Genomic DNA, 12953 nt, shown 5'->3' with positions numbered 1-12953 from the left:
CAGATTGTATATGGTTTTTCGACATTATGACCAAACATCTCTATTTTAGTCTCATCTGCCTAAATAGCGTTGTTCCTGGAATATTGTGGTTTCTTTAAAAGCAACTTTGCAAACTTTAGCTCTGCTGCTATGTTCTTTATAAAAATAAACTTTTTCCAAGAACCCTTTCCAAACAAGCCATATTTTCCAGTCTTTTTCTAATTGTAATGTCATTATCTTGAACATTTAACATGATAATTGAGTCCTTTGGAGTCTGAGCTATATCTCTTGGTTTATTATAAGTTCTTTGAGGAATATATGGTTTATACTTATTGAGACATCCACTTCTGGGGAGCTGGCTGACTTTCTTGAATCTTGAATAATTTTTACTTGTCAATAATATTTCATGCTACACAATGATGTCATCCAATTTTTTGGAATTGGCAACCTTCCCACATCGAAGTTCAGCAACAATTGTTTCTCTAAGATCATTCCTAATGTATTTCCTCTTTAGCATTGTGTTAACACATGCCTCAATGCTCTAGACCTTCAAACTGCCAAACTTATGTTTAATAGAGGTGTAACTGGTCATACTTGCTGATAAACAGCTAATCTAATATATTTGATAAGCAGCACTTATTACTTACTATCTTAATTTATAAGGAAGGCATAAAGGTGCACGTAATTTTTGCCACACTGCTTCTAATTGTTGGTCATGTGCTGTTGTTTATCTGAGTTTCTATTATCTAATTTTTGGACCTTCTGAGGGCTAGAGGTTTGTTCTATTCCCTGACAAACCAATCCATTGAATTTAAAGAGGGTGCACTTAGGTTTTCTCATAAAAGTGCACAAATAGTAAATCACAAATAAGTCTGTGTCAATTATGTCATGATACCTATTGTAGACTAGTAGATTGGGGAGACAAAAAGCGCATATAGGGTCTTATCCTCAGATTATGACCAGAAAAAGAAGATCATGTCCATGAGGGAGCACCTCAAACCAATATCCCAAAAATTTTTTCAAGAAAGGTAAAGCTTTTATTGATAAATAGCACAGCAATTATCTTATCCTCAGATTAAGTGCAGCTTTTTAACAGGGAGCTGCTCACCTGATGGTGTAAGGCAAAAAGCATGTGCGTATTGGATGCTGCAGATCCACGGGCCGCCCACGCGACCTTCTCAGAGATGTTGTGCAGGATAGTTTGTGGATTAAGTCTGCGCTGCCACAATAATACAGATTCAAATGTAATGAAAAGCTCTGGTGGTTTATTCAACACATTTCAAGGTCTATCTGACCTCTTCATCAGGAAAATACCACAAAGATGTCTTTGTGGTATTTTCCTGATGAAGAGGTCAGATAGACCTTGAAACGCGTTGAATAAACCACCAGAGCTTTTCATTACATTTGAATCTATTGTAGACTAGCATATCTTACTTGTTATTCATTGTTAAAAACATTATAGAGCTTTATTAAATATATAACATAGCAGTTGAAATAAACAATATATAAGTAATGCAAACTAGAAGAGCTTTAAAGGGGCACAGATTTGAGGAGACCACTGTTAAGCCTTAACTCGTTTACTTATATATGTATATAATACTGTATAACCTTGTTGAACACATGAAATTGATAAATTATGAATTGTATGTTCATAATTTGCATGTAATAGTTAATGATCAATATTTTGAGCATTTCAAGTATTTAATGCTTCAAAATCAGTTTGGACATCTTCAGCACACATAAGAATGTTACTGCTCCATCTGACATGACAATCATTATGAGGTCTGTCCTTTTAAAATATGATTTCAATCACTTATAGGACTCATGAGGTCCTGCATTGAACAATTCTGACATTTGTATCAGATTTATAGTTTACTTAGCTGATATGTATAAGATCCCATGGGCTTCCCTGTCATAGTCTATTATTCCGTTTGCCTACTGCTTCCTTTATCTGAACATGAAGATTTTGTAGTTTCGTGGGAGTTACTGACATTTGAATGACTATAACTTATGATCTTTCTTACTGGCTTTACAGATGAGTTCTTCGAAAGTCCATATTATTAATGAACTCATTTTAGCATATTGATAACCAATCTAGGCTGTATTTTCAGATATTCATGAGATCAGCACTCCTAATACCAAAATACCATCAAGGCCCCTTTTTTAAAGCTGAAAGTTTTTGTATCTAGCTTTAATATGAGTTAGTTGTAGACACAGATTATAGTACTATTTTTGCAAGGATAAGAATATGCCTTCACATGACAAGAAAGAGCACCATTCCCCAAAAACCTATTTTTGTCAAACCGAAGTCCTTTGTAAAACTTAAAAATTAAACCAGGCCTCAAATATTTCATACAATATTTGATTAAATAGTTGTCTAAATGTTAAAGCACGCATCAACTGCATGTGGAATAGCTTTCTATTCGAATATTACAAAAATCTGCATTTCCAAAAAGCTGATTTTTTTTATAATTTGGATTCACCAAAATGGTAACCACTGTCCATCATTTTTTCTGAACTATAAATGTCCTTCAAAAGGTTTAAAAACAAAAAAATATTTATATTCACCTTGCTACTCACTTCCATCCGGCTCTTGTCGCAGCTTCTGATCACCGCTGTGAGCACTTTTTATTTTAATGATTTTGTCTTACCTTCATATTCCCTACATGTGTATTTCTATCCTTCTTATTCCCCCCTTTTTTAAGCTTTGTTAACAATTGTTTACCTTACTTTACACCAATGTCTCATCTATTTTATGTACAGCATCATTAAATGCAGGCAAAAAAGGAAAAAACAGCACCAGGTGATTTGCTTAAAAATTCAAATTTAGTCTTTTATTTAATCCATTGTTGGTAAAAAGTTAAAAATACACATGTCATAGCATGTCAAGGCAAACATCCCCCGCACGCCTGACGTATTTCGGACTTGATGTCCTTACTTATAGGCATCTAAATGCATAGGCATTAAATGCAGTTTATGGTGCATAGACTGCCATGCTTGGAGTTTTGGCTCTGTTAATTATATTGATTGATATAGATATATTAGTTTCTCTATCTAAATTTATTTTCTTAAAAGTGTGGTTGCTTTGGAAGTAAGACATGGAAAAAGGCAAGGGTTTATGTCCTAAAATAAATTGTTGTGGCAGGAGTTCTGCATGCTTTAGATATTCTATAGCTATGCTGCTCAGCCCAAAATAGTATTGGCAGCAGAGAAGGAGAAAGCAGCTTTTCAGCAGTCAATCTATGCCAACCTCTTCTCAGGCTGCATTATTAATCAGATTGTTCTAGAAATAAATTTCAGTGGTGAACCTCTTTATCTGGAATCCCACATTTGAGAATAAACAATATGTACAACACTGTAAAATGTGTTTGCACTATGTAACCAACAGATTTAAAATAAAAACTATGTTACATATGCAATTTCAGTTTACCAATATATGTAGTATGTATAAATTACAATATATGTGCATTGTGATGTGCATAGCTATTCTTTACCATACAAGCCAATTCACGTGTTCGTTGATTAAATTATTTCCCAATGGTTCTTGGGAGTCACTGGCGTTGTTTCCTCATTGTTTTCCATGTTTATTTTTAGGTTCATAAAATGGGTAGTCTCATAAGTACAATTAGAAACCAGATCAGTTGTTTTTGCTAGGAATAACCTATACTTCTTTTAAGGGATTTTAGAGAGGGTCTTCTTATAGGGTACATAGACTAGGGTTGTCTTCATGAAATTAACCTTTAGTTGAGCAAAAGTAATAATATTAATAATTTTTCAGTTGAGCAAAAATATTTGCAGGGCTCTGGCCAAGTTGCCATGTTAGTAGTCTGTGCCTGTTGAACCCTAGCCTTGTGAACCTCTTCCTATTTGCTGGCATCCTCAGGACTTCTCCTGAATAGCAGTTCTGGTGTGACATCATTATTGTGACATGAAGCTCGAATTACATCGCATTGGGCCTACAAATAATAAGAGACGCTGGTGATGAAGGAAGTTTACAGGGCTCTTGTCTGGCAGCCACATATACCAAACCAGGGTCCTGTGAATTATTTTGCTCAACCCTATTGTCAGTGCACTTACCAAATGGTAATGCAGCACATACATACAAATTGTAATAATAAAGACTATATTAGCATGGCTCTTGTGTGCAAGGATGACATGCAAATTCACATACCACTTCCTCATCTTGACCTCTTTTAGCTTATGTCCACAAATATTCAATCATGAGATCTATATCTCTGGAAAAGAAAAGCTCATAGAATTCCATAGCTTTTAGAAAAACTTTTCAAATGTACTTGTCTATCCTAAATGTTATTTTTCTACTGACTATGATTTCAAAATGTCTATCATATTTATTCACCTTTTCCTGCTTTCCAAAATCTACACAGAGAAAACTGAATTCATTATCTTACAACTATCACTCCCACCAGACTATCATTAACAGTTAATGGCTCCACAGTTTCCTCATTCTCACAAGTCCCCTTTGTGACAGGTGTGCGTGACAGAGCAGGCAGGAACAGCAGATCGATGAACAATTCAACAACTTTTACTGAAACTGGGAGAATATAACATCAAACGTCAATATTGCTACTTAGAGTCTGCAAAGTGGCCACACAAAAGGGACAAATCCGTGGGCGCCACCCGGTAATCTGATGCCAAGGAATATGTAACAACAGTCTTTAGATTCATTACTAAAATACAGCAGATTGGTGGTAAATGATCTCCACACATGTCACCAGGAACTGGCCGGAGCAGCAGATCCTTGCCTTTCCCAAGATGCAGCATGAACTAACTAGCCAAACATGTGACTTATTGTCCTACCTTTCTGGGGATCAGGACCAAGATAATAACATCCACAACCCAATTAAACATAGCTCAAAGGATGAAGATTGTTCAAGCACCCTTTCTCAGCCTGTCTGCTGGTTTGTGCATTGGATATGCTTCCTGCAGAGAGGAACAAAGACAAACATGCCCCCACTATATGCAGGACAAGGAACACTAATGTAGGTCTTATTACAGTATGGTGTCCATGAAAACAGGCTGGTGGTGACACTCTGTTACTCCCTACTTTTGAATAACCTTCCACTTTGTCTTTCAAAGCACAAACAAGCCCCCTGCCACCTCCTCCTTAAAAATACTTTTCAAAGCCACTCTTTCCTTAACTTTAGTCAACTTTAAGTAATCTATGTCTCTGTGACATTCCATCTAATGCTCTTGCATAGCCCCAATGTTCCTTTAACATTGCTTTCCAGAACTTCCTAATTCCCTTCCTTATTCAACTTCCACCACTCTACCCTTCACTGGCTACTAGTTTCACAAATAATGTAGTTCAAAATATTACCATTGATTTACAATTCTATTCATCACCACCTCCCTACTCTAGTCTTCAGAAGACCTGCTAGTTTGCTTTCTTCTTGTCTTCTCTTCACACAACCATTTCCCACATGCATGCCCTATACATTGGAACACACTACCCCAACTGATTCAATGCTCCTCCACTTTTGTAAACTAAAAAGCAAACTAAAAACCCACTTCTTTAGACAACCTAAATTCTAGAATGACCCTACTGCCACTACACTACCATATAAGCAGTTATATAATTTAGTGTTCGCTTAGTAAGTTTAAACTGTGTTAGTTGTAATTGAATTTGTTTTCTACTAATTATTTTGAGACTAGTGTTCTTCAAGTATAAGGCAGAATATAAATTATACTTTGTAGCAGTCTAATAGTGGGTGGAAATTTTATCTTTGATTCACTCAGCATTTATAAGAAGACCTGCCTAATACAGTAAATCTCCAGGTAAAGTTGAGCTGTAAATTCATACAGTCACTCAGAAGTTCTGAACATAGATGTCAATGTTAATTAGTGTTATGGTGGGCGGAACACACTAAATAAATTTTAATAATGAAATGTTTTCACCACTCGGGGTCCACCGTGCAGAAATGGTACACTCCAGCTAAAAGAACAATGGCAAGACTTGCAGCAAGTGAAACAGACTCTCACTGAGTTAATTACACTGAGTGGAGTTGCACGTGGCTGTGCCAATCGCACACATCGAAGGAAAAGAAACTTTGCTATGAGACCATGTTTATCAGCACACGGCCGCATATGTGAATATGGCGCTAAACGCGTACCCCGTTAAAGTCACAGGAGTATGCAAGCCCCACTGGGGCACAGAAACTGGTAGTGGACTCCAAGCACTCAAAGAACTCCTCCCCAGAGTGGACGGAATTCTAAAGGCACTAGCGCCTGCCCTGAATTCAACCACACAAACTCCTCTCTGGAGAAGCTGGAATTCTAGGCACTGAGCCTGCCCTGAGCACACACAGCTGTGTCCACACTACCATCAGGTTCCTCTCACACACCAAACACAAATGATCTTAGTGCACCGACGAGCACGCCAAAGATCCTTGTATAGATTCTGTCAATCTGACAGGACCTTGTTCACCGACAAATCCGGAGCCGGACAAGGACCTAAGCATGTGATGGGCGACCACCAATGACAAGTCGACTCTCGAGCATGCTCAGTAGAACGAAACCTGGACTCAGTCTCAGGAGTGACTGCACGTTGCTTAGTATAGGCGGTTACTATAGCTGAACCTGGAGAGGCAGCAGTAACCAAATGTACAGCCTGGATCTGAGCAAGATGCTGAGACCGGCGTCTTTGCTCAGCAGCATACACTGTAGTTGAGACAGAAAGGGGCACCACAGGAGAAGACAAGGCTTGGGATCCCTCCTGTGCAAAGGGAGAATCCCGGCGCCTAGCAATTAGGCCCCCAGATTAGAAGAGAACAGTGGTATTCTCAAATTTTACAAATATTTACAACAAATCCATATCAGTATTTTATTTTTTTAAATATTGCTTTTATGACTAGATAATCTTAATTTGTGTTTCATATGTTGAAGCTGTTTTGCTAGTCATGCACAGCATCCTATTATTGGTGTGTTGCATTCCTTACATAGAAACAGCCTTCTTATAATAAATGTCTATAGATGAAATCAATCAAGGGACGAAGGAACCATATTAAGGCCTAGAGGCTTGTTAAATATCCCAGATGCCTTAGCCTTGTTATTAATTGCCACAGTATTCTCACCACTATTGAAGGAGGTTAAGCGTTACCGTGTTCTTTTCCAGGCTCATGAAATGGAAATCGATATTCTGTACAAGACGCAAAATATGTTCTATACATAGTAACCAGAGTGACCAACTAAATTGGCGTTATTCCTTAAGTTGTAAACATTTGTAAAATAAAATATTACTTTAATTTTAACTAAATATAGAAGTGTAATAGATATGGGGACACAAATGTTAATGTATTTTATACCATTGAGAGTCTTAAGTGCTTATTTCTGTATAGCACTAAAAATAGTCAAAAACAGTCTACTGCATTTGGCATCCTTATCAAGTAGTGAAACATTAAAGTAGTTCAGCCCTGCCAAAAAAAAATCAAAATAGATGTCAAAAACAGACTCCATTCTGAGCTTTAGAGCTCTTTAACACATCCGTTTCTTGGTATGTGTGCTATCTGTTATTTTTATAGATAGATTAGATAGATTATGGACCCATTACAATGAATGTGCTTTTTCACATGTCCTTTTTTGCAGACTAATCTTTCTTGTGCAAGAAAAAAAGAGTCACTTTCTACTTTGATCTGTGTTGAGGATCAAACTTGCTAATGCAAGTCAAAGGCCATATAAAAAAAAACTGAAAGCACACTGATGTAATCTTTATGCTGTCAGTATTTTACTACTTAAGGAATAGGGGTATCTAATTTTTTTTTAATCAGACGAGAAAAACAAATGCATCAAGGATTGCTGAATCAAAACTCAAAATGGGTCCAAGACACTGAAAAAAGCACAGTTCATTTTTCATACATGAGAAACCAGCTTTATTCATTGAGCACAGGAACAAAAGTGCCCCATAACTGTACGTTTGTACTATCCAGAATATAAAATTTCTCTTAGTACATTCTGCGCTAATGCAGCAAAATGGTGGCAAGTTGATGCTGTCATTTTGTTAAATCTTAGAAGGATAGGAAAATGGTTAAAAAAATATTAGTAATAGTCACATCACTGGTCACTTATCCTGCCATCCCCGCAGTTTTCTATCCTGTCCTCTATGCCTTAACGTTTTCCCTGTCATCCAGTCTCTGTAGCTTTTTCACTCCAGGTCCTCACTTCCAGGTTGACTAGGCCTCTGATGTCACTGTGCATTGTGATGTTTAAAGCCTTGTCAAGCTGGAATCCAGGACCTGGAAAGAAGAGGTCAAAGAGAATGCATGATGGAGTGTAGAGGACCAGATGGTGGGCTGCGAGAATAGCAGGACAGGCAAGCGGTGAGGTGAGTATGATTTTAATTTTAGATCCTATGTTTATTATGCTCTGTGGTGTGTAACCCCTACAGATAATACCATAACATTCAATTTGCACATAATAACTTTGCTGATAATTGAATTTCTCTTTAAAACCTTCACAATTTGTTAGTTTTAAATCTTGGCAGATTAGATTAGATAGTTCTCAGCACAATATTATAGGAGACATACCTATAGATATGGCCGGAAGTGTGGGCACCCTTCAATTTGTTCCAGAAAATGAAGTATTCCTCCCAGAAAATTAATGTCGTTACACATGTTTTGTTACACACATTTATTTCCTATGTGTGTATTGCACTTACACAAAAAAAGAAAAAAACAGCAAATTGGACATCATTTCACACAAAACCACAAAATTAATCAGACAAATTGTTGTCACCATTCCAAAATTGTATGTAAACAACTTTATTTCAAGCATGGGATGCTTGTTCAAACTCACCTGTGGCAGCTGTTGGCAATATGAAAATCACACCTTAAACCAGATAAAAAGGGGAAAAGTTGACTCAATATTTGTATTATGTGTCTGTGTGTGCCGCATTAAGCATGGAGAACAGAAACAGGAGAAGAGAACTGTCTGAGAACTTGAGAACCAAAATTGTTGAAAAATATCAACAATCTTAAGGTTACAAGTTCATCTCCGGAGGTCTTGATGTTCCTTTGTCAATGGTGTGCAACATAATCAAGAAGCTTCCAAACCATGGCACTGTAGCTAATCTCCCTGGACGTAGACATAGTTTTGATGCCTTCAGTGTCAATGTACAATTTTCATAGTCATGAAAATACAGAAAAATCTTTAAATGAGAAGGCATGTCCAAACTTTTGGTCTGTACTGTATATATATATATATGTGTGAATGCATGTATACTTTTGCATGTGCACCAACTTAAAAACTGTACTCTACATTGGGGTACATTTGTGTCATAATTTATGCCACTTTTATGGCATAGATTATAATGTATTTGCCGGCCATGCTCAACCACAACCTTTTTAAAAAGTTGGCACAGCTGGTCAGGACTGGTATAAAAACTACAAGTTATACAAAAATTTTATGATATTTCAACCAGTTTTATACCAGAATTCCAGCAACAATTATTTGATGAATTGGGGCCTGCTGTATTCTTTCTTCATGCCCTATAGTCAAATGGCAAAATATTTATTGTGCCATTTTGGATACTAAGAATACATACCTATAGTTGTTGTATTCTGCGTTTTTATAGGGCTGTATATTCAGGTGACAGATTTATTTTAAAGAATATATAATAATGAAATCCAAATTTGGTTTAATTTTAGAAATTCATTGCACCTTAAGCTGTTGCTCTTCAAATATTGTTAAACATAGTGGTCAGGGCATGTTAGGAATGTTGGCACTAGCCAAAACTACGTATCTACAAGTTTGATCTCATTATTCTAAATGTAGCAACTGCAATTATCTCTACATTACAAATATATTTTATTATGTTTCATATTGTATTTGCTATGAATCATTTATATACAAGCACGTATCATGGAGTAAATACTCTGCAATATATTTTGGATTCCAAGGAATAAAAATCTAATTGTGTTTCATAAATATTTGATTAGCATATGTCCTCTAAAAGGATTTTAATGATTTTATTATGCAAATTCTGTTTAAGTTTAAACTTGTTGATATTGCAAAATTGAACCTAATTGACAGCAGGGTGAAGAAATAATTAGCTTAATTTAGAATGGCTGAAATCGAGGCATCGCTTACTGCGAAGAACATTAATCAAGGGAATAGTAAGTCAGTCTGTTATCATGGGCTTAACTATATTATTCAGAATAACTGTTATTATGCGCTCATTTCTGACTTCTCCTAGCACAGGGTTGTGACAGGATAGAGAGCCTGTCATACTTTTTTTTAACTAGGGTGTCACATACTTTGTAAAAAAAAAAAAAAGGGTATCTTTCATATTCATAATATCTGCTGAGGGAACAGCAAAGCTTTTGAAACTGTTCTCACACTGCATTTTCATTCTGTAGATATTACAGGCTTATTGAAGAATCCATCGACCCTTGCATGGTGTCTCCACTTAGTGTAAAATGGCTTCGGGGAATCTATTCATACATACCAGCAGAACTTTGTAAGGTGTGGAGCAAATCCCTTCAGGATTTAACAAAGGTATGTATGGATTTGTGTCATATTTTGCAAGCTGCTCTCATTGCTATTAATACATGAATATTTGACAAGTGCAGTAGAGGAATTATTCTTATGCATACTACCCTCTAGATATAAAATAAGCCATTCTGCAAAACAGTTGATTTGTTCTGAAAATACATATGCCATGGAGACTTTTTTCACAAGATAAATAGGAAGTCCTTGTACTCAGAATTGTTCAATGAATTAGAAGCCTTTGGTTTTCTAACCCAACTGGCTGACATTAGTGTAGCAGTAATGTATCTGTAACACTAAGCATTTTATTTTTTTAAGTCACATTGTGTGAGTTGCTATATTTTTTATTGAAATCTACTTAACTGCTATTTTATTGATGGGCCAAATTCCTATTAAGGAGTCCTTTTCTTCATTGTAAGAAAACTAATGCTTTCATGAAATCACTTTCAACCGGCATTGTCTTATATGTGGGGAAAAAGGACTCTGCAACAAGGAAGGTCACAGTAAGTTAGTTCTCACAAAGCCTTTTTTCTAGATTCACTTATCTCTAATACATAAATATGTGGAAGCCAACCAACTAAAATAGTCCTTTCAATGGCCACTGTACTATCAAACAACATTGTCAATCTGAAAATTGTTCAAGTTAAAAATGCTGCCTCCCCATTAGAAAATTGCTCTTAAGTACTTGACACTAGATGTCTTCTTTTGCTTAACTTGCTGTATATTGCCTGTTGTCAAGAGTAATCTGCCTCTACTGGGAGATACACCAAGAAGGATGACAGTAAGTAAGGACAGTAGAGAGCTAGAGAGCTAGTTAGAGTATGAAAATTGGGGCAGTTTCTTTGGGCCAGTTTGCCTTTTGTGTAGCAGATGTTGGCCACAAGACAGTTTTTTCTCTAGGCTTTGGGCGAGGACAAGCGCACTTAAACAAATCAAATGTAACTAAATTCTTATAAATTCATTCAAAAGTATGAGTCAATATTATTTTGTAAAGGACAGAGGCATTTTCTGAACACCTTGTTTGAAATTGGCATGGCTAAAAAATATAATGCAAAGTCTTCATAGATTCCAAAAGTATTGTAGCATATCAAAATAGGTAGCAAATGCACATGTGATTAATGTATAGTTATTATGTTCAGAGAATAAGGCTAGATTTGTTTGGGGCCTTTGGTCACATGACTAAATAGTCACAGAAAGCAAGATCTATGCAATTTTTCTGCACCCTGCTGCTATCTTTTCTGTAGAAAATATGGTGAAATCACAGAAATGTTGCATCATATTTGACTTACTATTTACTAAGTCTTTGCTGGGAATGCTGCATACAACTTATTGGTCGATAATCTAGAAGATGTGATTTTGGGGGGGCTGTTGAGTTGCAGTCATTTGACGTCACATGTTGCAATATGACCCAATTTAAAATAATTAGATATGATGTTGCCACTTATGATCTTCCTGTCATTTGACCAAATTAGCCATGTAGCCCTTGCTAATCATAGTCTCTAAATACAGACTAATTGCAATGAATCAACCTGAGGACATTCTTCTTTAAGACTATCTTAAGGCATGTTAAGGAAGGCTTTATACTGCAGATGTTTATGACATGAACTGGGTTGAGGAGAATGAATGGCTGATATTCTAAAAATCATTAGAGTCTTATTCAATCATCCATTTTTTAATGTGTATAAGAAAAATGGACAATTTTTCATCAGTGCCCCAGATCCATTTTTGCTTTGTGTGTCATTCTTTTCTCTTAATGTAGCATCCTTTTCATTCCTATGAAAATAGTAAATAAAAACATTTTACGAACTTGTACGAGTAAACCACAAAAAAGAACTGACTAACTTAAATTAGTTGAGTTGATATCTTTCTGGAAAAGTATAATGTTACAGGGTATATACACTAGATTCCTTGATAAGGCGTTGATCCAGGGAACTAGTCTGATTGCCGTATGTGGAATCGGGAAGGAATTTTTTTCCCCATGGTGGAGTTACTCTTCGCCACATGGGTTTTTTTGCCTTCCTCTGGATCAACATGTTAGGGCATGTTAGGTTAGGCTATGGGTTGAACTAGATGGACTTACAGTCTTCCTTCAACCTTAATAACTATGTAACTATGTAACTATGAGTTTAGTCCACAAATTAGATCAAAAATTGACATTTTCTTTTTGTAGAACATATTAACAAACAGATAGTAGAGTTTTTGCACCAAGGATAATGTCATTGCAAATAGAGCAGCTGGTGCCCAAATAACTTCTTGTTGTTATAATGACAATTCTTTTCCATCCCCTACTGTTCAAACACCACCTATAGCATTCAGCTTAAAATAAATATCAGAAATTGTATCATTTCAGAGTTAAGCTGCCCTTTCATGTTAGATCCTTTGTGAAAATGCATGCACACCTCTTATTGACCATTGATATTAATATTGTAGGGTCTGCTGTATGCATCATTGAATTACAAGTCAATTATCTAAAA

At 36.1% G+C, this 12953-nt stretch overlaps 1 protein-coding gene across 1 annotated transcript in view; it reads left to right on the top strand.

Moving 5' to 3' along the window:
• LOC143775062 (dynein axonemal heavy chain 3-like) overlaps positions 1–12953 on the top strand; it is a 2972411-nt gene that overhangs the window by 463815 nt on the left and 2495643 nt on the right. Inside the window, exon 10 of the mRNA XM_077262897.1 lies at positions 10350–10488. Within this exon, the coding sequence (XP_077119012.1) occupies positions 10350–10488 (139 nt within the window). The remainder of the gene's footprint in view (positions 1–10349; positions 10489–12953) is intronic.

The sequence above is a fragment of the Ranitomeya variabilis genome, chromosome 5 (genome assembly GCF_051348905.1).
Source record: "Ranitomeya variabilis isolate aRanVar5 chromosome 5, aRanVar5.hap1, whole genome shotgun sequence".
Lineage (NCBI taxonomy): Eukaryota > Metazoa > Chordata > Amphibia > Anura > Dendrobatidae > Ranitomeya > Ranitomeya variabilis.
Note: the sequence above shows the minus strand (reverse complement) of the source record. Positions and strands in the feature narration are given on the sequence as shown.